General features: G+C 40.5%; 1 protein-coding gene across 1 annotated transcript; it reads left to right on the forward strand.

Moving 5' to 3' along the window:
• The first annotated feature begins 745 nt into the window (after window positions 1-745).
• On the forward strand, window positions 746-27,991 carry LOC135481068 (N-acetylated-alpha-linked acidic dipeptidase 2-like). The gene is given in 21 exon segments (XM_064761003.1): window positions 746-1,103; window positions 3,513-3,689; window positions 3,915-3,983; window positions 4,898-5,054; window positions 7,500-7,625; window positions 8,043-8,087; window positions 8,089-8,169; window positions 9,248-9,428; window positions 10,021-10,111; window positions 11,236-11,325; window positions 12,740-12,825; window positions 14,884-15,003; window positions 15,941-16,023; window positions 16,648-16,779; window positions 18,448-18,545; window positions 20,373-20,466; window positions 20,863-20,993; window positions 22,436-22,560; window positions 23,140-23,221; window positions 25,247-25,339; window positions 25,646-27,991. Coding segments are annotated over 21 exon segments (2,259 nt in total). The 5' UTR covers window positions 746-1,092; the 3' UTR covers window positions 25,833-27,991.

Here is a 27,991-nt window from a genome sequence, read left to right on the forward strand (position 1 = left end):
TCGTTCCCCATCGGCCAATCGGTCGATGGTACGAAGCCATCGCACGATGGAACGGAGCCGCTTCAGTGGCCTAATGATTATACAGCGTCCGCCTCGAAGTTGGGAGACTCGGTATCAAACCCATGTCGTGTTGTAACAAAGACTTGCTGCTGCAGCGCCTAGCGCTCAGCACTGATAGGTTAGAGCAAGGAAACTTGACTGGTTGGCTCGGTGTCAGTATAATGTGACTGGGTGGAGATGTCATATCTGGTGTCTTCGCCATGATACTTGAGTGGCAGGTTGCACCTTGGCGGCATGGACTCCGCCTTGCCACAAGAAGACACAGTGTATGTACACATATCTAATGATTCTCGTCGCTATGTGGACTGAAAAATTGTACGACGTTAAACCCAAAGCATACATAAATACACGATAGAACGTAGGTGTTGCGAAGCGATGGAACGATGTTAGGGCGATGTTCAGGATGACCTTCTGTTATCAATACAGTCACATCGACCGCACTCACATGCATGCCGTTGTATCTCGTGATACTTAAGTATCAGATAATCTGTTTCCAGAGCTTTCACGAAAGAATGTCTATTGAACTTGCTTCCTCTTTGAAATATTAAATCTGACCAGATAACCTTAAACACACCTTGAGCAATTTGTTGAGACATTCGCCACTAGGCGTTGTTAGGTGATACCATAGCGAAGATTAGCATTTGTTCAGTTTCGTCGCATTGCGATGGGCAAGCACGGAGAAAGGTTACAGCACAACACATGGCCCGACCATGTTTACGGTGGAGGATAAAGCTTGCAGCGAGCCTATATAAAGTTAACTTTGACAAACTTACAGAATGAGATAACCTAATTTGTATATGAATAGCGTATGTGCAGTAATGAGGTGTGTGTGGACCACACAACGCTGAAGAGCCGTCATATTCTGTGGGATACGTATTGTAACGACGTGTTGAGTATTAGAGCGGGGGGGTTAAGACGCGAGGTACAAACTACTGAAGAACCCGCGGGCTTATTAGGAGGACTACAAGTTCAGTAAGCGTGAGCAAACAAGTCCCACATACAAAACGATTCACAAAGGAACACATCGTCGCCATGGCGAAAGGGTAAGACAAGATTGATCGTCTTCAACTGTACTTTGTAGATGTTTTGTTTATAATGCATTGGCTTACGTACGTTTAATTAAGTAGGGGATACATACTCTTGTGAGGTTCACCCCTACGAACTCTTTCTGCCTGTGGAGAAAGGAAAATCGGAGGGTAAAACAAAAGAAACCCCGAGGGTACCGCAAAGTAATTCGAAAGGGTACCTCACAAACTAAATCCGAGGTACCGCAAGGAAATGACCTCAGGTGATGTAAGGAGACTTCGTCATAAAGTTAGATCCTTAGAAAGATTGCTTTGTAATATCCGTGTTATATACGGTATTCGGTAGGCTTTAAATGCTGTTCGAGGTCATGGGACCTGAACAGCATTTCAAGCCTACTGAGTACCGTATATGATACAGATATTACAAAGCTCAGCCACATTGTACACATGCAGCTATGTATAGCTACGCCGTATAGTCCTAGGTTTCGAAAATGTAAAAGATTCTGATAATGTGATGCATAGTAAGTATTTTTATCGGTACATTGCGGTAAGATTATATATGATGCAGAAGACTGCAAAATAAGGGAAATTCAGAATTGTCAATGGGTTGTGTTCAACACCACAAGTCTGACTAAATCTGAGACTCCAGTGAAGCGTGGGAGTAATTCGATCGTTATGTGCGATAAGTTTACCACGGTGTCATCAATGCTCTCTTTAACTACAGGCTTGAGTTATATTTCTCTGCATGATGTTTTCTAAATTTATCATGCAATCTGTCACTTGTACGTGGGTCGTTAGTCCCAGAGGCTTAACGTCTGTGTTGTATTTCGTCCTTGTTGTAATGGACTGGGAAGTCATCACACTATCGTCTCTAATACCATTTAACTCATATCACCTACACCTTATTCAGTGAACGATAACCGATATATGCTATAGAATATAAGAAACTGTTTTTTTGTTCACATCCGTGATGTGGTTAGGGTGTGTCTCAGGTAACCTGTTGGTGTCTCGTTGGGGTGAATGTGAGGGGTGATGGGGTAGTTTCTACAGGTTGATTTTGAATGGATAGATCTTACCATTCAGTGCTTTGGGTCCTACTGTTGTGGGTATTGTGCTGTTGTCAGATTTTATGTGCAGATTGACAAATGTCAGATGCACTAACGGTGATTCATAAGAGATAAATCTTGATATCTCGAGGCACAGTTCCATGAACAAACGAACTGTTAAGAGATAGGATTACCAGTATACCGATGACTTGTTGTCTCGCGGCGTGGATTCGTATAATTTAGAGTCATCTTTTACATGTCCTGTGGTGTATTCACACGCTGTTCATCGTAACTATAGGGCGGAAATTACTTATATCTCTTACTGTTATCTTTATTGTAACCGGGAATATTTTTCAGGACATTTGAGTCATACTAACTAGTGATTATTTATATTCATTAATTGGCAGGCTAGGTTTCGTAATGTAAAATGAAAATAATGTCACTTCACAGCTAACTTTATTAAAATGAATATACCATACTGAAGTTTTATGTCGTGCTTAAAGGAAAAGGGTGCAAATAAAACGATACCTTAGTCCTATACCCCCAATAAGGCAATTAATTTGCACTTCTGAAAAAAAAATAAGACCTTCAGCGAGTTCAGGTATTGACAAAGATCTGTTATCATGTAACTGTTAGCAGATGTGCAGGACATATGTACACGAAGCCCTCCTACAACGTTACGTACCCATAACTACCATGGCAGCCAACGTTGTAGGCATAACGTCGCCATGACACGCTGGTAACGTTGAGAGGGCTTCGTTTTATTAAAGATACCATATCATTCTCCGAAGAGAAAGTGACATATCCACTGCGTCAACTCACGTTAGTACGTGTGATAACGTGTGGACTTTTACCCTTTATTTATCTCTGAAATAAAACTTACAAAGGGCCCTCAGTTACAGCAGAGATTATTTTAGATTGGTTGATTGCTTTTCAAACGGCGCAGATATCTACCATCCGAGAAACCAGCCGCCGTACATGAGAAGCTGCTGCCAAAAGATGTATTGGAAACAATCATGCGGTATGCTGTGTGTCTTGAACTTTACGATTTAGATTTCTCTTTAGCAGTCTTAAAACATAATTTCCGTGTTTGTCACAGATCGTTGATGCCGCCTCAGGATGTCCCGACGTGAAAAAAACATGATCTCAGCACACTGGTCACGAATGGGGTAAATGACAACTAGCATACTGCTGTGTGGTTTTCGAGTTTTAACTGATTTTTTCTGTGTTAGACAGTTTTCGAAAGCGTTTGATTTCTGTTTTGGATATCAAAGGCCACAACTGTTTTCTATATGGTTGTATAATGCCCCCTCAACCCCCCGATATGTCTAAAATACTGCCAATGTGACGTTAAGCGCTAATTGTTCATTCATTTATTCAGATCGTTGACGTTTGAGAGAGGAGAGGGCAGCAGGGACTATCTGGATACGTCCTACAAGTCAGGACAAAACTTCAGGTTCTATCTTCTCGTCGCCATGTTGGCTTGCTTTGTATGTCTTGCAGTAGGCTTTGTCATCGGTTGGTTTGCACATCCAGCCAAAAGCCAAAACCACACCAGGTTCGTCTGTTTTACACCAGTATGAATCCTTGAGAATTTTAAGTGACATAAAATCTTGACCACTTACAGCACAGTTGTTTTGCTTTACTAATAATCGAGTCAGTTGTAAAATATAAATTTTTTTAAAAGTTCGACAAGAATTTGGAACACTTTTAACTTTTTATTACTGACTAATTTGTGTAAAATTATACCATTTTGTTTTTATTCACTTTTTGACATCTTCAGCGACATTCCTACAACCACAGGCAAAATCCTCTCCGGTTTATCTCGAGATAAAATTAAAGAATATCACAAGTAAGTATTAATTTATTTTATTTATTTGATTGGTGTTTTACGCCGTACTCAAGAATATTTCACTTATGCGATGGCGGCCAGTATTATGGTGGAAGGTAACTAGGCAGATTCCGAGCGAAACCCACAACCATACACAGGCTGCTGGCAGACCATCACACAAGTAAGTATTCGCAATCGAACAATAAATAAACTAAAATAGAAACACAACGAGATAAACTCTGTAGGCGTCTTCTGTTACGATGGAGTTTTGACTTCGACTTTCTGCTGGTGGACTCAGCGTTCTCAAAGCTTTTACATGAACAGTTACAAAAATAATACCTTAACTGATGACGTATTTCACCGGTTACGTGTGACTGTTTGCCAGCTATCACACTGTTGTCGCTGCTCTGGTTTTACTTTGTATATTGTAAGTCTTTATTGTATTCTATAGCGCTATGTCACTTTTTTTCACTTCGACTGATACAGGTATCGCCTATGATAGAAATCCACAGTATAACCACACAGGGCAAAAATCGTAGCTCCCCCATGAAGCTGTCACAGTGACGATCCACGGACAGTATTCACTTTAGACAATCTGTTCACTGTGGACAATGTTCTCGCTGTGGACAATACCACTTGGAACAGTGTTTACTGCAGACAATCTGTTCTTTGTGCACAATGTTCACATTGTGGACAGTGTTCACTTGGGACAGTGTTTGTTGCAGACAATCTGTTCGCTGTGAACCATGTTCACACTACAGACAATGTTCACTTGGGACAGTGTTCACTGCAGACAATCTGTTCAGTGTAGACAGTGTTGGGACAGTGTTTACTGCAGACAATCTGTTCACTGTGCACAATGCTCCGTTGGCCACGTCAATTTCCTCTTGGGTATGTGTTATACCAATTTAATGGCTATTGTATATTGTTTACAGGTTTCTGACGAATAAACCTCGGTTAACAGCCACAGATGGAGAGTTCGAGGCCGTGGACTATATTGTCGCTCAAATGAGTTCACATGGACTTGACTCAGTGAAGGTGAAGTCCTACGACGTACTGATGTCATACCCCAACAGCTCCAACCCAAATAAGGTCAGATTTTTAGACTTAATGTCCGTAGAATTTGTGTCCGCTTCCAGGGGGGTTATTGCAAAAGGGAGATGGATTCTTAATTTATGACAAATGACTGCTAAAAAAAAGTTAATCTCTAATTTTTAACAGACACTCAATTGTTTGAGTGATGCTAGAATATATTCTGTTATTGTAACACAATATTCTGTTATATTCAACATAATATTCTGTTGGTGTAATAGAATATTGATGTTGAACTAATAGAGTATGTGTGTACGTCTATTATATTGTTGTATTTAACAGAATAATCTGCCGCAATAGCAGAATACATTCCAGGATCACTCAGACAATAGACTTTCAGTGAGATATAACGAATTATTTTTTTGAGTGTAGCGCAATAAATTTGGGCCGTGGGATGATATAGGTCACTGTATACTTGACGACGGTGATAAATTCTCAAGCTAAACCTCCCATGGAAATAAAAGTCTACCATCAACTAGCTTGGTTTATTTATTTCAGGGATTTTTAAGGGCGTTCTCAAGAATTTATTCATCTACTTAATGGCGATAGTGTGTATTTATAGAGTAAGAGATCATACATAACTTAACTATCATAACTATCATGTGAACTGTCTAACTGCAGACCACTTAATATGTTATCACGGACATATCACGGTCAGAAATTGTATTTATTGGTCGCTAAAGAGAGGCCAAAACCTTGGCATGTGGTACAGCTCCTTAAAGGGAATAGTATTTATTTATTTATTTATTTGATTGGTGTTTTACGCCGTACTCAAGAATATTTCACTTAGACGACGGCGGCCAGCGTTATGGTGGGAGGAAACCGGGCAGAGCCCGGGGGAAACCCACGACCATCTGCAGGTTGCTGCAAGACCTTCCCACGTACGGCCGGAGAGGAAGCCAGCATGAGCTGGACTTAAACTCACAACGACGGCATTGGTGAGAGACTCCTGGGTAATTATGCCGCGCGGACTTCCCCTCGGCCATTGAAGCCCCCCAAGGGAATAGTAATGCGACTCTGTGGTTAAGAAACGTGAATCTGTAAAGTCCGACATTCGTATACGTCTCGTAAACAATGAAGGAGCGTTCCATGTGGATAATAAAAACACCTACTCCAGAACAACTTAAAGCACCCTGCTTCAGCTAGTTGTTCGAATGTATATTAGCTAATAGTGGTATTAAGTCATTTTTTTTACATTTAGCCAACTTCTGCAGCCAGTGCAGTTTTCAGAAGTCAAAGTGTAACAGCAGAATATTTAGTTCATATATATTATACTATACCACAATTATTTTGGGGCTAAGTATTAAATTGAAGACTGGCTTTAAGTTAAATCTGGTATGAATTCTGAATACAACCGGGCCCTGTTCCCAAAGCAGTGTCTAAGATAAGTTATATAAAGTGTAAATAAAGCTGGTAACATGTAAGACGGAAGCATTGATCAGTTGTTGTTTTTTTGAACAGGGAAGACATGTTCTGTAGATATTACATCACTTTATTTATTTATTTATCTATTTGAATGGCGTTTTACGCCGTACTCAAATAAAATATTTCACTTATACGACGGCGGTCAGCACTATACGGTGGGGAGGGGGGGGGGAGCCTCCGTGGCTCAGTTGGTTAGAGCGCTAGCGCAGCGTAATGACCCAGGAGTCTCTCACCATTGCGGTCGCTGTGAGTTCAAGTCCAGCTTATGCTGGCTTCCTCTCCGGCTGTATGTGAGAAGGTCTGTCATCAGCCTGCGAATGGTCGTAGGTTTCTTCCGGGCTGTGCCCGGTTTCCGCCCACCATAACACTGGCCGCCGTCGTATAAGTGAAATATTCTTGAGTACAGCGTAAAACACCAATCAAAACAAAAAAAAAAAACAAAAAAACTATACGGTGGGGAGGAAACCGGGCAGAGCCCGGGGGAAACCCACGACCATTCGCAGGTTGATGACAGACCTTCTCACATACGGCCGGAGAGGAAGCCAGCATGAGCTGGACTTGAACTCACAGCGACCGCATTGGTGAGAGAACCAATCCACGACAATCAGTAGGTTTACACCTCTTTAAATTTGTCGTAGTTGTCCGTGAATAATGTCCACGTGGAGTACAAATATAGGTATCTCTGTCAGGCTTTGATTGCAACTGTTCATGTAATAACAGTCGACCGAGTCGATGTAATAAACATGGATGCTTCCGCTTTAACCCTGGGCTAATCCAGGGTTAATTAGATACCACTGTAATAACTATGAAAAAGTTAGCCAGATTCCTTGAACCCTCTGTACATAATTGTCAACAGTATCCTCGAAACAGTAGTTTATTATTCATTACCTTCTGACGTTGATTGAAATCATCACATTGGATCTTTGAAACATGTTTTGGTTTGCTCCCCTTGCATTCTTTGAATGGTATTGTATGTCAGATGTGATTGCAAAACGGCATTTTGTCTCTGGATATCTACAGGTTCAAGTGCTCAGTGGAGGAACCGTGCTATTCCAGTCACAGCCCTATGAGAAAGGTTTATCAGGGGAAGATAACTCTAAAATTGTTCCGCCGTATAATTCGTTCGCACCTGCTGGGCAGGCTCAGGTAAGTCTTGGTGTGATTTGCTGAACATTTCCCGCCGTTACAAGTCGGTTCCAGGCTGTGTAAAAACACATCCTGCTCCGCTGTTACGTTGCTGTTGCAGTACTTGTGTGTAACCTCTTTGTTTACGTGCTGAATTATTCAGAAACAGTAACGTATAACAAACGAGCACATAGCTTGGTATAAAACCACACAAGGCACCTGGCCTTGGGGACAATGACCGTCCAACGACGCTCGTGTGTCCGTTTGTGCAATCTAGCCTTCCTTGAAGATCACCTGTCTTCCACAAATATGATGTGCTTCTCTGGGGAAAGTTCGTCAGCAACCTGCCATAAGTAGGTGGTTTACTCCGGTAACTCTTGCCGTTAACCGTTGTTTGAACATATAAATGAAAGAATGTTTCTTCTGCTTATATTGTAGGGGAAGATTATTTACGTCAATTATGGTCGTATTGAGGATTTTCTGTTTTTTGCGTGACAACTTGTCAGTGGATTTTACGAATACGCTTGTCATCGCCCGGTATGGAAGAGTATTCCGTGGAGACAAGGTAAGGGTAAGATAAGGATGGTAACACTATGATATGGTGATTCAGTGGAGACAAGGTAAGGGTAAGACAAGGATGGTAATACTGTGACATGGTGATTCCGTGGAGACAAGGTAAGGGTAAGATAAGGATGGTTACACTATGAGAGTAAGATAAGGATGGTAACACTATGATATGGTGATTCAGTGGAGACAAGGTAAGGGTAAGATAAGGATGGTTACACTATGATATGGTGATTCCGTGGAGACAAGGTAAGGGTAAGACAAGGATGGTAACACTATGATATGGTGATTCCGTGGAGACAAGGTAAGGGTAAGATAAGGATGGTTACACTATGATATGGTGATTCCGTGGAGACAAGGTAAGGGTAAGACAAGGATGGTAACACTATGATATGGTGATTCCGTGGAGACAAGGTAAGAGTAAGATAATGACGGTAACGCTATTACATGGTGATTCCGCTCAGACAAGATATCAGGTGACGTGTTTCCGAAGAAGAAATTACAAAACGTTTAGGTATGCAATACGTGTCCGCTTCCAAAGAATCATTTTTAATTGTTTTTTGTGAATCTATGCGTCGAAACAGACATTTGTGCACAAGCTGTCAACCAGTGGTCGTTCAGGATCAATGATCGTAAGGCCAATTCCCAGAACGACGTTTAACAGAAACCACCAGGGAACCAAAGAAGCTGTATAAAGTTTACGAAATTAGGACGGAAGACATAAGCCATATCTTCTTTTGGTTATCAACCCGGTTAAGTTTCGGTGACATTGACCAAGTGTTTCTATGCCTGCGGGATCATATTCTGTGGCGATAGTCATATTTTGTTGCAAGCTTATGAAAAAGATTACCTTGTACCTCATGTACACCTAATCATGTACAAGATTCTGATGGTTTTTCAGTGCCCTTTTCCTTTGTCAGATCTTAATTACCTCGTGAACACTCTTCCTTGTAACTGTGCGACTGTGGTATGGTGAATTGCATGGTTTGCTTTGTGTTTTAACTGGTTAATGCCATTACCTAGATTTGAAGTCTAATTTTGCTGTCAGATCCTAAAGTTACATTTGGATGTGTTTTCAGTTGAAGAATGCGTGGAAGTTCAATGCTTCTGGGTTGATTTTGTTTACCGACCCAGCTGACTTTAATGCAGATAACTCCTCCAAGACATACCCTGACTCCTGGTGGATGCCTCCCTCAGGGCTACAGAGAGGCACTGTGGGTGGGGATGGAGATTACCTCACACCCTTCTACCCCGCCACAGGTAACGTTTACAGATCTCCATTTCCTGGAGCTGGTGTTGAATATTTAGTATTGAGTAGTTTTAAATTTATCTCACTTCTGACACCAAAAACTGTAAAATGTGTGTGTGAACATTTATGCGACAAACGTGTGGTGTAAATGATATAATAAATAGTTATGTGTCTCATAATTATTATTTTGAATTGAGAAAGCGTGCAAATAATGGTGATATAACTGCAATGCAGGGAAGCTTTTGCACTGTCCTCAAAAGACAACGCTGTTTTCATATCAGGCCTTCATATATTCTAGGAAAAATCTATAAGAAGCCGATGATTACCGGCTAAATATTTAAGATTTCTAAATTTGGAGGGCTAACCTCAGAACTTTCCAACACGTGTAATTTGAGTCCGTGTACGTTGCTTTTGCTTTCGCTTTCGCTTTTGCATGTGGTATGCAGATATTTGTTATCAGTGTTTTAATGAGTGAAAATAACGATTCGGACGTGTAATTGTCTCTTTTTTAACTTAACTGCACGCTAGATACCAGCCTTAAAGTGAATGTTTAAGGCTGAAAAATTTCAGGTTGAAATCATCTGAAAAATATTTTCATTTCAGACTACGCTTATCGCCTTGACGTCAGTGAGGTTGACCTCCCGAAGATTCCGTGTCAACCAATCGGCTACGGTGACGCCTACCACATTTTGAGGTATATATTTGTTATATAATGAATGTGTATGGGCGTCGTAGTTGTATCAGGTATATACAATGACACTGAAACACGGAATACTCTCCTAAATCAGTGGACTCGTACACTGAATTGTCGAAAATAATCAAATAAAGATCTTATAATTTACACACCATTGTCACACAAGTGAAAACTTCTTGAACAGAGCATTAAACAAAAATTAAATGAATATATAAATTCAGACAATCTTGTACAAGCTGTTTTGGTTCAATCCTGGTCAAAATAAAGAATTGTCGTGATTCTTCTGGGCCTTGGTATACTCGTCAGCAATCGATAACGCTCGAACGGTGGTTTAGATAGTTTATTATGAAAATGTGTGGAACGATATGCCTTCTTCCAACCAATAAGGTATTAGCTCTGATCTCGATCTGGGAATTGAAATATTTATTTTATTTATCTATTTGATTGGTGTTTTACGCTGTACTCATGAATATTTCACTTATACGACGGCGGCCAACATTATGGTGGGAGGAAACCGGGTGGAGCCTGGTGGAAACCCACGACCATCCGCAGGCTGCTGGCAGACCTTCCCACTTACGGCCGGAGAGGAAGCCAGCATGAGCTGGGCTTGAACTCGCAGCGACCGCATTGGTGAGAGGGATTGAAATATGTGCGTCGCGTGTGAGAAAGGTCGTCAATAATTAAGTTCTGGGGTTTGTTCTTGACACTCCATTTTCCTCCAGTCATGAAACTGACCGTCGTACAGTATAACCTACAGCTTGGACCATATTTCAAATAAATAAACAAATAATGCTTTCTGTCCTCTATTCATAGCTAGAAACGACCGTAAACTCTAAGTTAATGGCCATCCTTGGAAATATAACATATTTAAACAGCTTTAATGGGCATAGCCTTAAGTTTCAAGTTAAAAAATGGCGTATGTCGTAAGCTATTTATGGTGCATCGAAATGTAAGTAGCTAGCCGTAAGTTACTTATTATGCCTGTAAATCTAAGATACTATAACCGTAAGTTACTGATTGTGTATGGAAATCTAAGGTATATGGCCAAGCACAAGATGCCACAATATTTCCTTCGCTGTGCGTGAATTAGCTAAGTTGTTTTTGTTGAAATCGTTTCCATGCAGTCGTATGGGTGGTCGCAAAGCACCGACAGCTTGGCAAGGCGGTCTCAACTTCACCTATCACATTGGACCAGATATGGACGACCCATTAACGTGAGTTTGAGTTTAATATACTAGTATCTGGTATATTCTATATACACTGTTTCTTCTCTTTTACTGTTGCTTCTCTTTTAACGGTGTCCTGGAGAGGTCTAAAAGGTAAACTGATGTATGATTGCACGATATACGTGCTAAACATTGTACAAAGGGTTATTATGTACAGAGTTCTCGAAATAAAAGCGTGAGTGAGCATTCTGTGGAGACGATTAACCCACTACCGATGTTATCGTGTAATTGCCGCCGACAATATTAGCTCGCCTGTCTGCATACTGAAATAAGGAAAAATTACCTTTGGCAATGTGAAGCGTAGTTGTAACCCCAGGAGTAATGAGTGTAAAGACACGTATATGCATCAGTCACAGTTTTCTGCAGTGACGTTTCACTCTACGCCTACTACCTACATTCACAAAAAGTGTGACGTATACCACAGGGAAAGTTGGACCGCTTTGTTAAAGGCGGAAAGGCCCAGTTTCCTTCAACCATAATGCTGGCCGTCGTTGTAGAAGTGAAGTATTCTTGAGCACGGCGTAAAATACCAATAAAATAAATAAATAATAAATAAATAAAGGCGGAAAGAACTTCTACATTTTGTCATCATATGCAACGCCATATACTCAAACTGCAAGGTTTTAACACACAATTTTGAATATCTGTGTTACTGAATAAAGAAAAAATTTGCTCCTGTTGTGGTAGGAAGGTACAGGTATGAAAAGAATTTCGTAACTGGGGGAGCCTTGTCGTGCCTAAGACTTTTAATTGGCAGTTGGCAGTTGGCAGTTTTGGTTCTTCCCTCCCTCGTTCGTCGCTCAGCGTGAGGGTTCTTGTGGCTTTGTCTGGTTCACAAAAACCTACTCCCCTGCGTGAAAATCTCTAGTTACTGGTTTAAAAAGGCAAAAACCAAATAAACAAATTTAACGAAGCGTTACCTACACGTGGTGTATAGGTGTCGTATGTGTTATTGTCCGCAGAACTAGATAAGTTATTGAATCTGTTCAAGTCATCAAAATATATATTGCAAAAAATCTAAAAGTAAATATGTAAATAGACCAGACGCATTGTAAACAAAAAACAAACAAACAATGTATAATGCATGAATAAAAGCGCTGATTTGACGGGCCACGATATCCGAAAGGAAAGTGACCCTAAAACCAGTATTTCAATAAAGTGTCCGGAGAATTATAGTGCTTCCTGACATGGAATGGCTGTATGGCGGTGTCCACGTTTAGGGAGTAGAATTATAACAGTTATTCTCGTGTTATAAGTCATGTTTCCATCGAGAAACCTTGTAGAGAATAACATTGCTTACTGTCATTTTATGACAATAATGCGATGTCTATGCAGACAAGAAAGCATGTTTGCCTTATGTCTAGATATGGTTATATCCAGTGAAGTTTTTGGTCTCTTGCAGAGAGGTGCGATTGGAGGTAAATAACTACGTGAAGATCCGCCCCGTGAAGAATATTATAGCGACAATTAAGGGCAGTCTGGAACCAGGTGAGCCAAGGTGACAGTTTGTGATTAGAGCAACAGTAAAAGTGCAGTCTGAAAACATGTGAGCCAGGGCGACGGTCTGTGATTATAGCGACAGTATAAAGGGCAGTGTGGAAATATGTGAGCCAGGGTGAGGGAGGGTCTGTGATTATAGCGACAGTATGAAGGGCAGTGTGGAAACGTGTGAGCCAGGGCGACGGTCTGTGATTATAGCGACAGTATAAAGGGCAGTGTGGAAACATGTGAGCCAGGGTGAGGGTCTGTGATTATAGCGACAGTATAAAGGGCAGTGTGGAAATATGTGAGCCAGGGTGAGGGTCTGTGATTATAACGACAGTATGAAGGGCAGTGTGGAAACGTGTGAGCCAAGGCGACGGTCTGTGATTATAGCGACAGTATAAAGGGCAGTGTGGAAACATGTGAGCCAAGGCGACGGTCTGTGATTATAGCGACAGCTTAAAGGGCAGTGTGGAAACATGTGAGCCAGGGCGACGGTCTGTGATTATAGCGACAATTAAGGGTAGTCTGGAACCAGGTGAGCCAAGGTGACGGTTTGTGATTAGAGCAACAGTAAAAGTGCAGTCTGAAAACATGTGAGCCAGGGCGACGGTCTGTGATTATAGCGACAGTGTAAAGGGTAGTGTGGAAATATGTGAGCCAGGGTGAGGTCTGTGATTATAGCGACAGTATGAAGGGCAGTGTGGAAACGTGTGAACCAGGGTGAGGGTCTGTGATTATACCGACAGTATAAAGGGCAGTGTGGAAACATGTGAGCCAGGGTGACGGTCTGTGATTATATCGACAGTATAAAGGGCAGTGTGGAAATATGTGAGCCAGGGTGAGGGTTCTGTGATTATAGCGACAGTATGAAGAGCAGTGTGGAAACATGTGAGCCAGGGTGAGGGTCTGTGATTATAGCGACAGTATAAAGAACAGTGTGGAACCAAGTAAGTGAGGATGATGATAAAGGTCAGCCTGGAACTAGGTGAGTCAGGATAATTTCATGTAGATAGATGTCGGACATGCGTAAACGAAGAACTCTTTGATTATACCGTTAGAAGTAGAACAACAAAATGGGATGTTGTGCGATCGCTGAGGATGGTTTGATATACTGGTGGAGTAAATAACATTCAAATTTCGATTTGGTGCCTGACTCTGAGGCCTCTGGTTCGAAACCCGCAGTGGTCTCAGCCAAATTTCAGCACTAGAATCTGTGCTGTATTCAGAAAGTGTAATCTCTATTAACGATAATACTGTTACTTAATTCACTTTCCAAATGACATAGGGGCCTCCGTGGCTCAGTCGGTTAGCGCGCTAGCGCAGCGTAATGACCCAGGAGCCTCTCACCAATGCGGTCGCTGTGAGTTCAAGTCCAGCTCATGCTGGCTTCCTCTCCGGCCGTAAGTGGGAAGGTCTGTCAGCAACCTGCGGATGGTCGTGGGTTTCCCCCGGGCTGTGCCCGGTTTCCACCCACCATAATGCTGGTCGCCGTCGTATAAGTGAAATATTCTTGAGTACGGCGTAAAACACCAATCAAATAAATAAATAAATAAATCCAAATGGCATCTATGCCTATCTGTAAACACCAATAAATAAAGTAATTTATGACACATGCAAGATAAATTGTAAATTCCAAACATGGTGCCTCTTTTTCGCTGACTAGATCTCCGGTCGTACGATGGTCCTGTGTTTCCTCGGCCCGATTTCCTCTGACCATAATACTGGCCACCGGAATAAAACAACAATTAAATAGATAAATAAATCGATGTGTTTTCCCCACGGCTGTGAACTGTGATCTTTCCTTGTTGTATCGTAGGATTTAAAGCTACTTGCTATGACGGGTTAATAATTGCGTGAAAAATTCTTGAGTACGGCGTTAAACACTAATTAAATAAATAAATAAATTCTGTAAATCTTGGGAAAATGATATTTTGTGGTAACTACCTACTGGAAGACATTTACGGTTTGTGTAATTTGTTTATAAATGACGATGCACGGTATTCGGTTATCAGTTAAGCAACTCGCCATGGTAATCATGACTGCTTTGCCTGTTGATTTCAGACAGGTATGTTATACTGGGTAATCATCACGACACCTGGGTCTACGGTGCCATAGATCCTCTCTCTGGCTCGGCGGCGGCGCTGGAAATCAGCCGAGTCTTTGGCAACATGCTGAAAACCGGTAAGACCGTATGCAATGAAGCCACATTTGCCCATGTATACTCGGTGTTTTACCTTTCCTTCCCCATGCATGTATAACCCCAGTGCCTATTCAGCTTCGTGCCAGACCAAGATATCAACTTGTGCTGGTTTGGTGGCCATGTTGGCGATATTTTCCACAAATGGATATTTTCGATAAATTTGGCCTGTAGAGGTATTGCCATATCGCTTGATATTTGTCCATTTCTTTGCAAACGCTCTATCTTTTGAATGCTTCTAGTCATTTTTAACAGACGTTTATGCCTGAGCATTGGGAAGAACACTGTTCCTTTTCTGTGACCTTAGTCACTTTTTTCAAGGTCAATAGCTTTATTTAAATGAAGTATATCTGTGAAGCACATAGATATTTTCCATATTTGGGGGATAAGGGTATCATACCGGTTGGAATCAATTCGTCCGTCTGTCCATTTTCTTTTGATCTTTTGAACGCTTGTAGCCAAACATTTCAATTAAGGACTGGGAAGAACACTGATCATTTTCGTTGACTTTGGTTAGATTTTTCAAGGTCATTAGGGTCATTTAAATTATAGATCTTGAGAGTTTTATTAACACCTTATCTCTTGAACTCTTTCAGCAATTCTCATCAATCTGGTACCACACGTGCACTGTCATGTAGAAGAACCGTGTTGTTTATTATTAACCTTCGCCTATTTTCAGGGTCATTGATCCTGTATCTCCATTACCTAGTTAGTAAGCACTTTATCTCCATTGCAACTGTTGAAGAGTATTTAGTGCATGCTTGGTATATTTTGATTTTGTGAGAAACCCAGATTATCTGACAAGCATTTATAGTCGTGAGATGTCGGAAATAATTTGATCGAAGCGTTGAAACCCTAAGTAAACAAACACTGGCGTGAGACATACTCTGTAATTATTCTAGTGGTTGCCATGTATTTCAGGATGGAGACCGCGTCGCACTATCGTCATTTGCTCATGGAGTGGGGAGGAAGAAGGTCTTCTGGGCTCCACGGAATGGGTGGAGGTGGGTTTCCATAAGACAATTGGCATAATTCCGATTAAATGTTTCAGTTGTTAGATATTCAGTGAAAGGTTCTCGCCATATGAATATTTCGAAAGAATTCGTCTTACATTGTTACTTAACAATCCTAAAAGTACAAAATGTACGTCTGAATATGAAAAGAAAAGCCATATGTATTTTTAAATATGCATGTACTCAGTGAATACAAATTTCTTTTACACTCAAAAAATAATGTGCTAAGTTTAGCAGAAAGTCTGTTGTCTGAGTGGTGGTAGAATGTATTCCGTTATTGCAGCAAATCGTTCTGTTAAATATAACACACATATTCTATTAATTCAACTTAAAGATTCTATTAGACTAACAAGATATTGTGTTGAATATAACAGAACATTGTGTCATGATAACAGAATACATTCTAGCATCGCTCAGATGACATACTTTCTGTTAAAATCAGCAGATTCATTTTGTAGAGTATACTCCATCAAACAGAACAGCTAACGTATGGAGAAGTTTCCCACAAGCAAATGTCAAAAGATTTTCCCAAATTTCTTCTGGAAGAGTGTATAATTTCATGAGTGTTAAAAATGGTTTTGCTAAATGTGATTTGTATATCTGTGTGACTTATAGGATCATATGAAGGTACTGTATGAACGAGCCGTGGCTTACCTGAACGTCGACTACACAGTAGACTTCACCTACGCTCTCGCCATCGGTACAAGCCCTCTCTTACAAGACTCAATTTTTGAGGCCACAAAAAAGGTACCCATAAGCTATTTATTGGCAAGTACAAAATGCATAATCATTCACTTTATGTAGTTCTGTACAAAGCGTTTTCTCCGCCAGTGAAGGGTATACATAACTGTGTTTTAACAGTGTGTAATGTACTTTTTTTAGGAGTCCATGTTATAGATTGTAAAACAATTCGTTGTCTTGTTGAAGGGACAGAACAGGGTAGTCAAGTATCATACTTTATTGTTTTAATCAGATTTCACCGAATAACACGTGGAAAAAAATGACAATACTGCTCAAATGGCTGGTGCGAATCGAGGCAGCCATCTTTATTTTATCCAATCAAACACATGGCTATCAGGCTGCACGGCCTAAGCTGTGTCGTAGCCTTTACCCATTCACTCCATGAAGTGACACATGATAGCCCAGAACTACTGCCTAAAACATCATTTTGAGATCATTTACAACGATTCATTTACGTGTAGCCGAATGGTCATTTCACGCGGTGTTGTGAGACAGGTGTGTATAATTTACGAACCACCACTGACGTAAAATCAGTTGATTTACAGGCCTTGCAATATTAAACGACGGTATCACAAATTATGTCAGACAGCAGCATACCGTCTCGGCCCAAACCGCATACCTTCGACGTATGATCTGTAGAGAGCTGTCGACAATCGAGACGCGCTGAAGCTATGACAAGACGAAGTATCACTAAACTTTTATTGGGTTGAAAAATTTTTTTAAAAATATTTAATGCCGGTTTAAGATACCTTGTATGCTAGTCTTTCAGTGGACATAAAAATTAGTCAAGTGCTGTCTTTCACTTTAATGGAGAAGAAAATTTACAAAAGGCACTATGGGCTGAAAAGAGCAAAATTTTTTCTAACTGATGGTGCCTGCTGCATAATTTTGCGATTTTTCCTCGCCACACACCTAAAGCCTGCAAACGGCAAGTTGGCATAAATCGCAGAATCCATGGCATCATCCATCTTTCAACACCCTGTAATTTATGCAGGGGGTGTGTTGCCTATCAGCCAATGAAAGTCGTTAAAACTGCCGGCTTGTTCGTGTAAACTCGGAACCTATGTCCAAGATTCCGGTTTCCCGATCGTCAAGCGGCAAGAAGAGTTCTACCGGAAATGTATGAACTACACTTCGTCGTTTTCCGACGGAAAATCTCCCCCTAATACAATCAGCCCACAGCGGATTTTGGCGCTCAATTTATTTATAATTTATCAACTTGAGGTACATGGCATGAGGTTTTATGACATGCACATGCGAGGAAATGCATACTCTTTTCAATGGTATTTTTTATATGTAAGTTTTCTTCTCCTTTAAAGAAAATAAGGAAAAGTTCATAATCTTGTATTTGTATATATGTTTTGGTATGTTTATTTTTGTATCAGGTTTTTTAAAAGAAGATTTCACTAATTCGTTGTTTTGTTAAAGAAACTAATTAAAAGTTTGTAAATGTTGTGTCTGTATGTATGTTTTGGTATGTTTATTTCATCGGGGTTTTTAAAAGAAGACTTCACTAATACATTCCTGAAGTGCCTGAGAGATCTCCTGTGTGGGAGGTGGCAGAAGTCGAACGCACGACCTCACTGGTTAACAGCAAGAGCGGCGCAATAACATCGGCAATGATCTGGGGCCAACATAATGCCTGTATCAAGACACTTAACTTTATTTCTCCAGATACCTAACCCAACACCATCGAACAGCGAAAAGACTTTATATGACATCTGGAAAAAACATTTACCGGCTGATAAATCCAACCCTGACACAGAGCCAGAGTAAGTGATTGAGTATTTAATAATCAATTGTGATTTTTTGGGTCTGTATGTCTGTTATTTCGCCCGTCAGTCGGTATCAAAGTGTGGGCTACAACAGTTATGCTTTGTATTTGCAGTTTTGAATTAGACAGAAGAATAGATGCACAGGTGACAATGTACCGCACTTTACATTTGTCCATTTCAACAGTTGCTATGACAACCCAGATTGCCTATTTCCCTATATGTCTACGATGTAGATAGATATGATTTCGTGAGTAAATAGATACAGAGATTGCAAATATTTACCGTATATAATATACGAGTAGGAATGTATTTGTTTGGTGTATTGGGTTCAAATGAATTCTTGTTGACCAAGCATGTGTACCAGTATGGGTCTTAAATCAGTCGCACTCCGAGTAGGGATCGAGCTGTTATAAGACTCCTGTCTCGTAATCTGAATATGGTCGTACATAAGTGGCACTCTTTGTACTTACATGCATCGGCGCTGGTCATTTAAAGGAGTACTGACTGTGGTTTGAATGAATTATCGGCAAAATATGGATGATCTTTGGATTTTGACAGTAATCCTTTATTAGGGGATAACCCAAGTACTGCATACATGATGACCCGGTGCTTGGTACCATCTATTTCTGGCATCCCGGTGTCTTCGGCACAGTATAAGGCAGAACTATAAGTGTGTGGTACTAGATACCGGTTGTATGACAGTATGGACAAAACACATTTATCTTTAGTTTCCTTATTATGAAGGCCAGTGTGAACCACCGTATATTCTATTGGATGGGGCGGCACACCGGAGTACTTATATACATAACCATGAGCATTTTGTTGTATGCTCATTGACTTGGAACGCCCCTTTATGGTTTACGAAGGCTATGCTAATGTAGGACTTGACGCTTAGACTATTTTAATTTCATTGATGTTTGGAGTAATTCTGGACTAACTAACATCAGGGCATTTTTTTATACCTAATGTCGTTTAAGCCATGGTGCTTTGGGGCGGGCGTGCATATGTTAATACTTTTTAAGTATATACATGAAAAAGATGTAATAAAACCTTAGCTTAGGCATGAAGGTAAACTGACAAGAGATCGGAGTTATACATGTAACCATATATGCCAATTATCACACTGTCATCACAGCTCTGTTTTTTTTCTGGAAAGTAGGTGTAACATCTTTTCATTTGTACCTATTTCTGCTTAAGCCATGCCGCTATGGGTCGTGTATGTTCCCACATTTTAATCATGTACAGGAGCAGTTGTAATGCGCGCGTGCATGAATGATGCCACTTTTTATGCATATACATGAACAGTTGTAATGCGTGCGTGTATGAATGATGCCACTTTTATGCATATACATGAACAGTTGTAATGCGTGCGTGTATGAATGATGCCACTTTTATGCATATACATGAACAGTTGTAATAAAACCCTAACAGGTAGATTGACAAGAGGCCGGATTTCAACTGTATTACGGTTGACCATATTTACCAACCATCAGTGTTATTACTGCTCTGATTTTATACGCTCTAAAATAGTTCTATTCGACGATGGTCAGGTTTATGAATAAAGAACACTGCCCTTAGTGGCGAAAAGTTTTAAGCACGAAAAGACATTCTTCAAAATCTACACTTAAAAATTTACTGATGGTTCTGAGCAGAAGAGGGCAGCCTGATTAAATAAACAAGAGACGATAGGACTAAGTAAGGTCATTTATTTAAAATCTTTTTAATAGATGCTGTCATGCACGCGAGCAAAGTGCTCTTAAAGAATAAATAAAACTAAGTAAATATAAGCTGGTGCCTTGGTGATGAAGTGTTTGTTTGTTTCAGAGTCTACTATTCACTAGGGTCAGGCAGTGACATGGCCACCTTTTATCAAAGAGCAGGTGTTCCATCCACGGATATGTATTACACTTACGATCAGGTATGCACTATTTGAACGTGATGTCACGAAGCAGCTGTAACGGTACAGGTCATATTCTACTGAGCGACGGTCGGCCTGAATTGAAATTTTAACACATGGCACAATTTTCGTACTGAATTCATGCTGTTAGCCACGGTAACGCCGTTATAGATGGTTGCTCTGTAGATGTGCAAGGGCTCTGATGAATAATAGTTGCTGCTGAAAGTCTACTAGCCCTTGAGTGTGCAGCCACAGGTTCGAATCCAACACTCGCCGTTTTGGTTATGATTTTTTCAGGAGATGTTGCAAGATGTTTGAAGCGGTACAGTATTTACGCGAGCTACACAAACATATGTGAACTAACTTGTACAACTGCCATTTTTCGAAGACCGTCTGATTAGTGGATTTGTGTTTCAGAACAGATGGCCAATCCTGTCCTACCCACTATACCACTCAGCCTACGAGACGTACCACATGTACTCGGCCTATATTGACCCATCCTACAACTACACATTAGCTATGGCCCAGCTATGGGCAATACTAGCCTGGTAAGTTATCCACCTGGTATACCACTCAGCTTCCGAGACATACTACATGTACTCGGCCTATATGGACCCATCCTACAACTATACACGTTAGCTATGGCCCAGTTATGGGGCGATATTCGCCTGGTAAGTTATCCACCTACTATACCACTCAGCCTACGAGATATACCACATGTACTCGGCCTATATGGACCCATCCTACAACTATACACTTTAGCTATGGCCCAGTTATGGGGCGATATTCGCCTTGTAAGTTATCCACCTACTATACCACTTAGCCTACGAGATGTACCACATGTACTCGACCTATATTGACCCATCCTACATCTATACACTTTAGCTATGGCCCAGTTATGGGACGATATTCACCTTGTAAGTTATCCACCTGCTATACCACTCAGCCTACGAGATGTACCACATGTACTCGGCCTATATTGACCCATCCTACATCTATACACGTCAGCTATGGCCCAGTTATGGGGCGATATTCGCCTTGTAAGTTATCCACCTACTATACCACTCAGCTTCCAAGACATACTACATGTACTCGTCCTATATTGACCCATCCTATAACTACACCCGTTAGCTATGGCTCAGATATAGACAATATTAGCCTGGTAAGTTGTCCACCTGCTATACCACTCAGCCTTCGAGACATACCACGTGTACTAGGCCTATATGGACAAATCCTGCAAGTATACACGTTAGCTGTGGCCCAGCTATGGGCAATATTAGCCTGGTAAGTTATCCACGTGCTGTGCCTCCCAGCCTACGAAGCTTACCACATGTACTCGGCCTGTATTGATCCATCTAATAACTACACGTTGGCTATGTTCCCACGATATGGCTGCAGCATTGAAAGTGGCAAAACCACCCAGATTTGCCATATGAACCCGGTCTACATTAACCCATTTTACAACTACACGTTATGTGTAGCTTAATACTTCGTGGAAGCGAATCTTTCTCCCACTTAAACGGTTGCATTAATGTTACATTATAAATGATTTCTGTGTTCAGCGCTGGGAGGAAGTGATGATACAAAGTGTGCATATAGCACAAGGGTGGGGGGGGGGGCTGTGTTTTGTTCTGATTCTTTATGTACGGCGACATGACCAAGATATACTTGGCTGGACATGATGCAGAAGCTTAAAAATATTCCAGGACCGCTAGGCGTGTGGCTCTTGTATCTGTCGCTGAGTGAGAAATTACGGTCTCTGAATTGAGTGACGTCACTCTAGCGTTCAACATGTGTGACGTGCGGAACATGCATACAATATTCGTGGAATTTAACGAGCGGTCTCCAATAAACATTACACTGCGCAAACGACCACTTATTGTTACTAAGGTCCCACGAGTAGTAAGACCGGTTTGTAGGCCTATATGATTTGCATTTATGTAGAAATATACACAACTATTGATGCTCATATGTTTTATTTTCCTTTCAGTGATATCGCAGAAGCAAATATTTTGCCGTTCAACGCAAAACGCTATTCTACAGCCATTGAAAAATTTGTCACCGAGAAAGAAGAGTTATTTGGACAAAGCTGGAAGTTAAATAACGTTAACTTGAGTAAGTGCTTGTCTTCATTCTTCGGTCAGGATAGGCATGACTATATTGATTTTTAATTACGCTCTGCTCCCCACCGACGTGGTTATTCCTTTTACACATGTCATATATACAATACGATGTGGGAAGGTCTTCCAGCAACCTGCGGATGGTCGTGGGTTTCTCCCGGGCTCTGCCCGGTTTCCTCCCACCATAATGTTGGCCGCCATCGTATAAGTGAAATATTCTTGAGTACGGCGTAAAACACCAATCAAATAAATAAATAAATATATACAATACGAAACCAAAAACGGAATATTATCCCCATGCATATAACATATTATGTTTTACAGAGTAAGGAAAGGTTTAGTGACACCTTTATTGACACAGCTATTACGCTTTGTACAAGTGTTGCTTGGGAACGAATGATAATCCGGGTTAATGCATTGCTAAATAAACCCTTACGAGATGTACACATAGAATGGATGGCTATTTTGATGAGAAGGGCAGTTTTTCGTGATTTCAGAGGGAATGCGTTTCTCTCTTTGTAAACCCACTGATTCTGTGCCAAGTTATATCAGTCTTTTACTTATTTCTTTCCAGAGTCATTAAAATCAGCGGCGAAAAACTTCTCCCAAGCTACAGCAAAGTTTCACGAAATGATCAAAGATCTTGATTCACCAAGGTATTATTGTGATTTGAGATGCAGAAGGAGCGTTTGTCAAATGTAGTAGGGTATAGTCATGTTGTTGTTAGAAACATTTATGTGACTATACATGGAGTTCGAGTGTTACTGTCAGCCATTACGTGGACAAGCGAGACGATTTACCTATGTATGCTGTTTAACATGTTTTTTGCTCTTTGGGCTGTTTTAGGCGTTTCGTGTATTTATGCTGTTTACCTTATTTATGGCTTTCACACTATTTATGCCGTTTGAGCTGTTTTTGGCGCTTCGCCTGTTTATGCCGTTTGGGCTGTTTTTGGCGTTTCACCTGTTTATGCCGTTTACACTATTTATGCCGTTTGGGCTGTTTTGGGCGCTTCACCTGTTTATGCTATTTACAATATTTATACCGTTTACACTCTTTATGCCGTTTGGGCTGTTTTTAGCGTTTCACCTATTTAGGCTGTTTACACTATTTATGCCGTTTGGGCTGTTTTTGGCCTTGCACCTTTTTATGCCCTTTACACTACATATACCGTCTACACTGTATATGCCGTTTGGGCTGTTTTTTGCGTCTCACCTATTTATGCCGTTTACACTATTTATGCCGTTTACACTGTTTATGCCGTTGGGGCTGTTTTGGCGTTTCGCCTGTTTATTCTGTTTGGGGTGTTTGTTGGCCTTTCGCCTATTTATGCCGTTTACACTGTTTATGCCGTTTGGGCTGTTTTGGCGTTTCGCCTGTTTATTCCGTTTGGGCTGTTTTTTGGTCTTTCGCCTATTTATGCCGTTTACACTATTTATGCCATTTGGGCTGTTTTTGCATTTCGCCTGTTTATAACGTTTGGTCTGTTTTTGGCGTTGCACCTATTTATGCCGTTGCAGCTATTTATCTCGTTTCAACTATGTATACCGTTGTAACCATTTCTGTCTACAAACAATGCTTTAATGACCCTACCTTACATTTCCTCGCCTTATATGACACTAGTTAATGTGTTGAAAGCATTGAAATACGGGTATTGTACAAAAATTAGTAAACTCACAATTTTTACAGTTGTCAGATGTAAACGTTTGGTTTCAACTCTACGAACAGCTGAATCGAACAGCTGAAGCTTTTAATGCAAAATGTCAAATTACAGTTATTGATAAGTTATTTATTTATTTATTTATTTGATTGGTTTTTTACGCCGTACTCAAGAATATTTCACTTATACGACGGCGGCCAGCATTATGGTGGGTGGAAACCGGCAGAGCCCGGGGGAAACGCACGACCATCTGCAGGTAGCTGCAAGACCTTCCCACGTACGGCCGGAGAGGAAGCCAGCATGAGCTTGACTTGAACTCACAGCGACCGCATTGGTGAGAGACTTCTGGGTCATTACGCTGCGCTAGCGCCCTAACCAACTGAGCCACGGAGGCCCCTAAGTATTAATAAGTAGATCATGACATTTTGATGTATACACAAATATTGATCACAATAGCAAATGGCATGATTGTTGTTACGAAACTACTGATAAGCTGATCTCGTAGATACAAATGTGCTCAGTAAGCGTAACAGTCTAGGAGTTAGAAAGCACCGCAAATGCCATTGAAGTTTATAAGAAGCCTAAAGTTATTTACGCCCACAAAAATCTTGTCTGGGAAGTATGGAACGGATAAGACTATATCAGGTTTCTGTTTCGGGATATAAATAATATCGCTGTGAGTCTGTAGAACACACTTGAAAGGTTAATGTTTAGGACTCAGCGTGTAATGCAGTGACTGAGTGAAGGAACCTTTGCAAGATTAGTTAGCTGCATTTACTCATTTCGTGACTTGTCAAGCGATGTTGTCGGAAATGTGTGCTGCGAACATTTTTCGCAAAACACTATTGAGGTTTTGACAATATATTTACGATAGAATCCTAGTGGAAAGCCCGAATCTGTCAAGAAAAGGCTCTTTGCAAATGTGTTCTAGGCCCATAGTATACAGATTTTCCCCTCTGAACACCGAACTTGCCAAGAATTTCTCGTTATCGTTTTGTTTTCTTGTTTTCTTATTTTTCAGTGAGCTCAAAGTGCGGCAGATCAACGACAGATTGATGAACCTGGAGAGAGCGTTCATTGACCCTGAAGGGCTACCAGGTCGACGGATATACAAGTGAGATTATTGCGTAATGATTGGTTCGGTGATTTGCCCATCCAGAAATCTAAATTTAATGTTTATTACAATATATGAAATCACGGGTGCTCAAACGTTGCCCGAATTAGGCGTTTTCTGTATATAAAAGAAAGTTTTTCAGATTGTCAGATATTATTTGTAAAGCACTAGAATTCCAGCACTAGAATCTGTGCTCTATACCTAGAAAGTTTAAATCCTTATATCGATAATACTGTTAGGAAAGTTTTTTATTTGACAATTTCAGTCGTCGATTGCGTGAAGTAATGGCGTTCTGTTTGTTCTCAGGCATGTCGTGTTTGCACCCAGCAAATATGACTCGTATTCTGACAATAGCTTCCCCGGTATCGTGGACACGATGGTTGACATCGAACAGAACAATTTAGACAAATGGGATCTTCTCAAACAGCAGGTGTTTGTAGCGACACATTCTGTAGCAATGGCCACCAACACATTGGACGACGTCGGATTATGAAACTGAAACGGGAAACCGAAAGTAACAGCTTTCAGAGGCGTTTAATAATTGAGCTCAATAGAGCAGGGGCACATGCCATTTTCCTGTTACTTCACAATGAACATTTGTGTATGTCTTGCCTCACCTGCATTGAGATCGTGTAGAGAACAGAAAACGGAAAATGGACAGTGTGATCAAGTAAACCCCAGCTGGAACATGCGCCGCAGGCTTTGGGTCACTTCCGATTCTGTTAATTGACTATTTATTTACACCAGACTAATCACTGCTACCACTAGACAAGTTTGACCTTTTGACGCAAGCTGGCTTGTTTGGTAGGCTTAGTCTCACCACTTGTGTCCTCGCGCGGTACTAATTAATCAGTATTCAGCAATAAAATTGTTTCAGCTTTTACATATAATCATGTACATACTTCAGATAAAAAGAATGCATTTGTATAAAGTAGAATTAGAAACAAAGGTTGACGGATTGTTTGTGAACTCTGACATTTCTTCCTGCCTGATCACAGTGACCCAAGTGACCTGGACGTTGTTCAAGATTTCTCTACAAAATTTGCTAGTGGTGGCATTGATGTAAAGCGAATGTAGAGAGCGACTCATGCGCTGTTAGGAGTATATACTAAACGGATATTCCACTTACATAAAGTATGCAATGTTTTGGAGTACAGTAAAATGGACAAAGCCTTGAAGAAACTCTACCACCTAACTAGGCACTTGAGAAACTTCCTGGTGGTAAGCTAACACTGGGTGGAGGAAAATGGACACAGTCGAGAAGGAACCCTATACTATCTACCCAGGTATGCCTGAGAAACATTCTGGGGTTAAGTCATCTGGGGCTGGAGAAAAATGGACATACACCCGTTTCGAAACAGTAAACTAACTCGTCAGCTCACTGTGTTTGGCTTAACAACATGAGTGATCGTGACCTGAGAGGGCTCTTCCGAGATACGGTCTTGGCAATCTATACTAGTATATGGTAGAAATATGGTGCAGTATTATTGTGTGAGAGAATGATCGGGATTCGCGTTCGTTAAACCACGTTGAATTGTGAGATGGGATTGTAATATACCAAAGTTGTATATAGTTGCCTTTATCTTTTTAATACCACCTTTCACATTTTTCTTCGTGGAAGATGCAAAATTTTGATCTGTAAATTTAAAAAAGAAGTTTTAGGATTTTATAGTTTTTCTATGTTTTTAATGTGGGATAAGGGTTATTTTTTCACCTGTGTATATATTTTACAGTATTTTACCGTGTCTTTGACAGTTTTGCACTATGTTGAAAATGGTTTTATGTATAATAACTATATGCTTTAACGAAGAAGACAAACATTAGTAATTTTATGATCTTAGTCAGTGTCGAATTAATCATTATCTATGCAATCTCACCCGTACATTTGTTTTAGAATATTAAGCACTTACCCATGCGAAGCCCTCCATGTTGTATATGCTATATGTAAACAAGTGAAGCTTGTGTCATCTTCCGATGTATCAGTGAAGATTTTTCATTAAAATTTACGATCGGAAGTGGCCGACCTTAATTGCTTTATCACGCCTTTACTGCCGTGGGGCACTTTTTACTAGTATCCTACCTTAACGTTTTTTAATCCTGGTTTTTAATCGGTTCGAGTAATGTAAGAAACATCAAAAACTAATACTTCATACACTCAGAAAATGAATATGTTAATTTTAACAGTTCATTTATTTACGCACTCCAACCACACAGGGTGGTATGGGAGGTACAATATCATGTATATTTACACAACGGAAAGTCAGTTGTCTGAGTGATGCTAGAATGTATTTTTATAACCTAATGTTCTGTCATATTCAACATAATATCGTATTAGTCTGATAAAATCTTTGTGTTGAATTAATAGAATATGTGTGTTATACTTAGCAGAACAATGTGCTGCAGTAGAAGAATACATTTTAGTATCAATCAGACGCCACAGTTTCTGTTGAAAGTAAGATTCATTTTTTTAGTGATAAATAATGTTCCCAAACTGGAGTCCAGAGAATCAGTCAAGCATGAAAACCAGTATAGCGGAGAGATCTGAATATCAAAATTTAAACGTAGGGAAATATTTTTGGTGTAAATCAAAGTTATAAACATCTTGCTATGTTTCCATAAGAAAGGCCATTGTCTCAATGTCTCAGCCGGCTT

The sequence above is a fragment of the Liolophura sinensis genome, chromosome 1 (assembly GCF_032854445.1).
Source record: "Liolophura sinensis isolate JHLJ2023 chromosome 1, CUHK_Ljap_v2, whole genome shotgun sequence".
In the NCBI taxonomy this organism is placed as follows: Eukaryota; Metazoa; Mollusca; class Polyplacophora; order Chitonida; family Chitonidae; genus Liolophura; species Liolophura sinensis.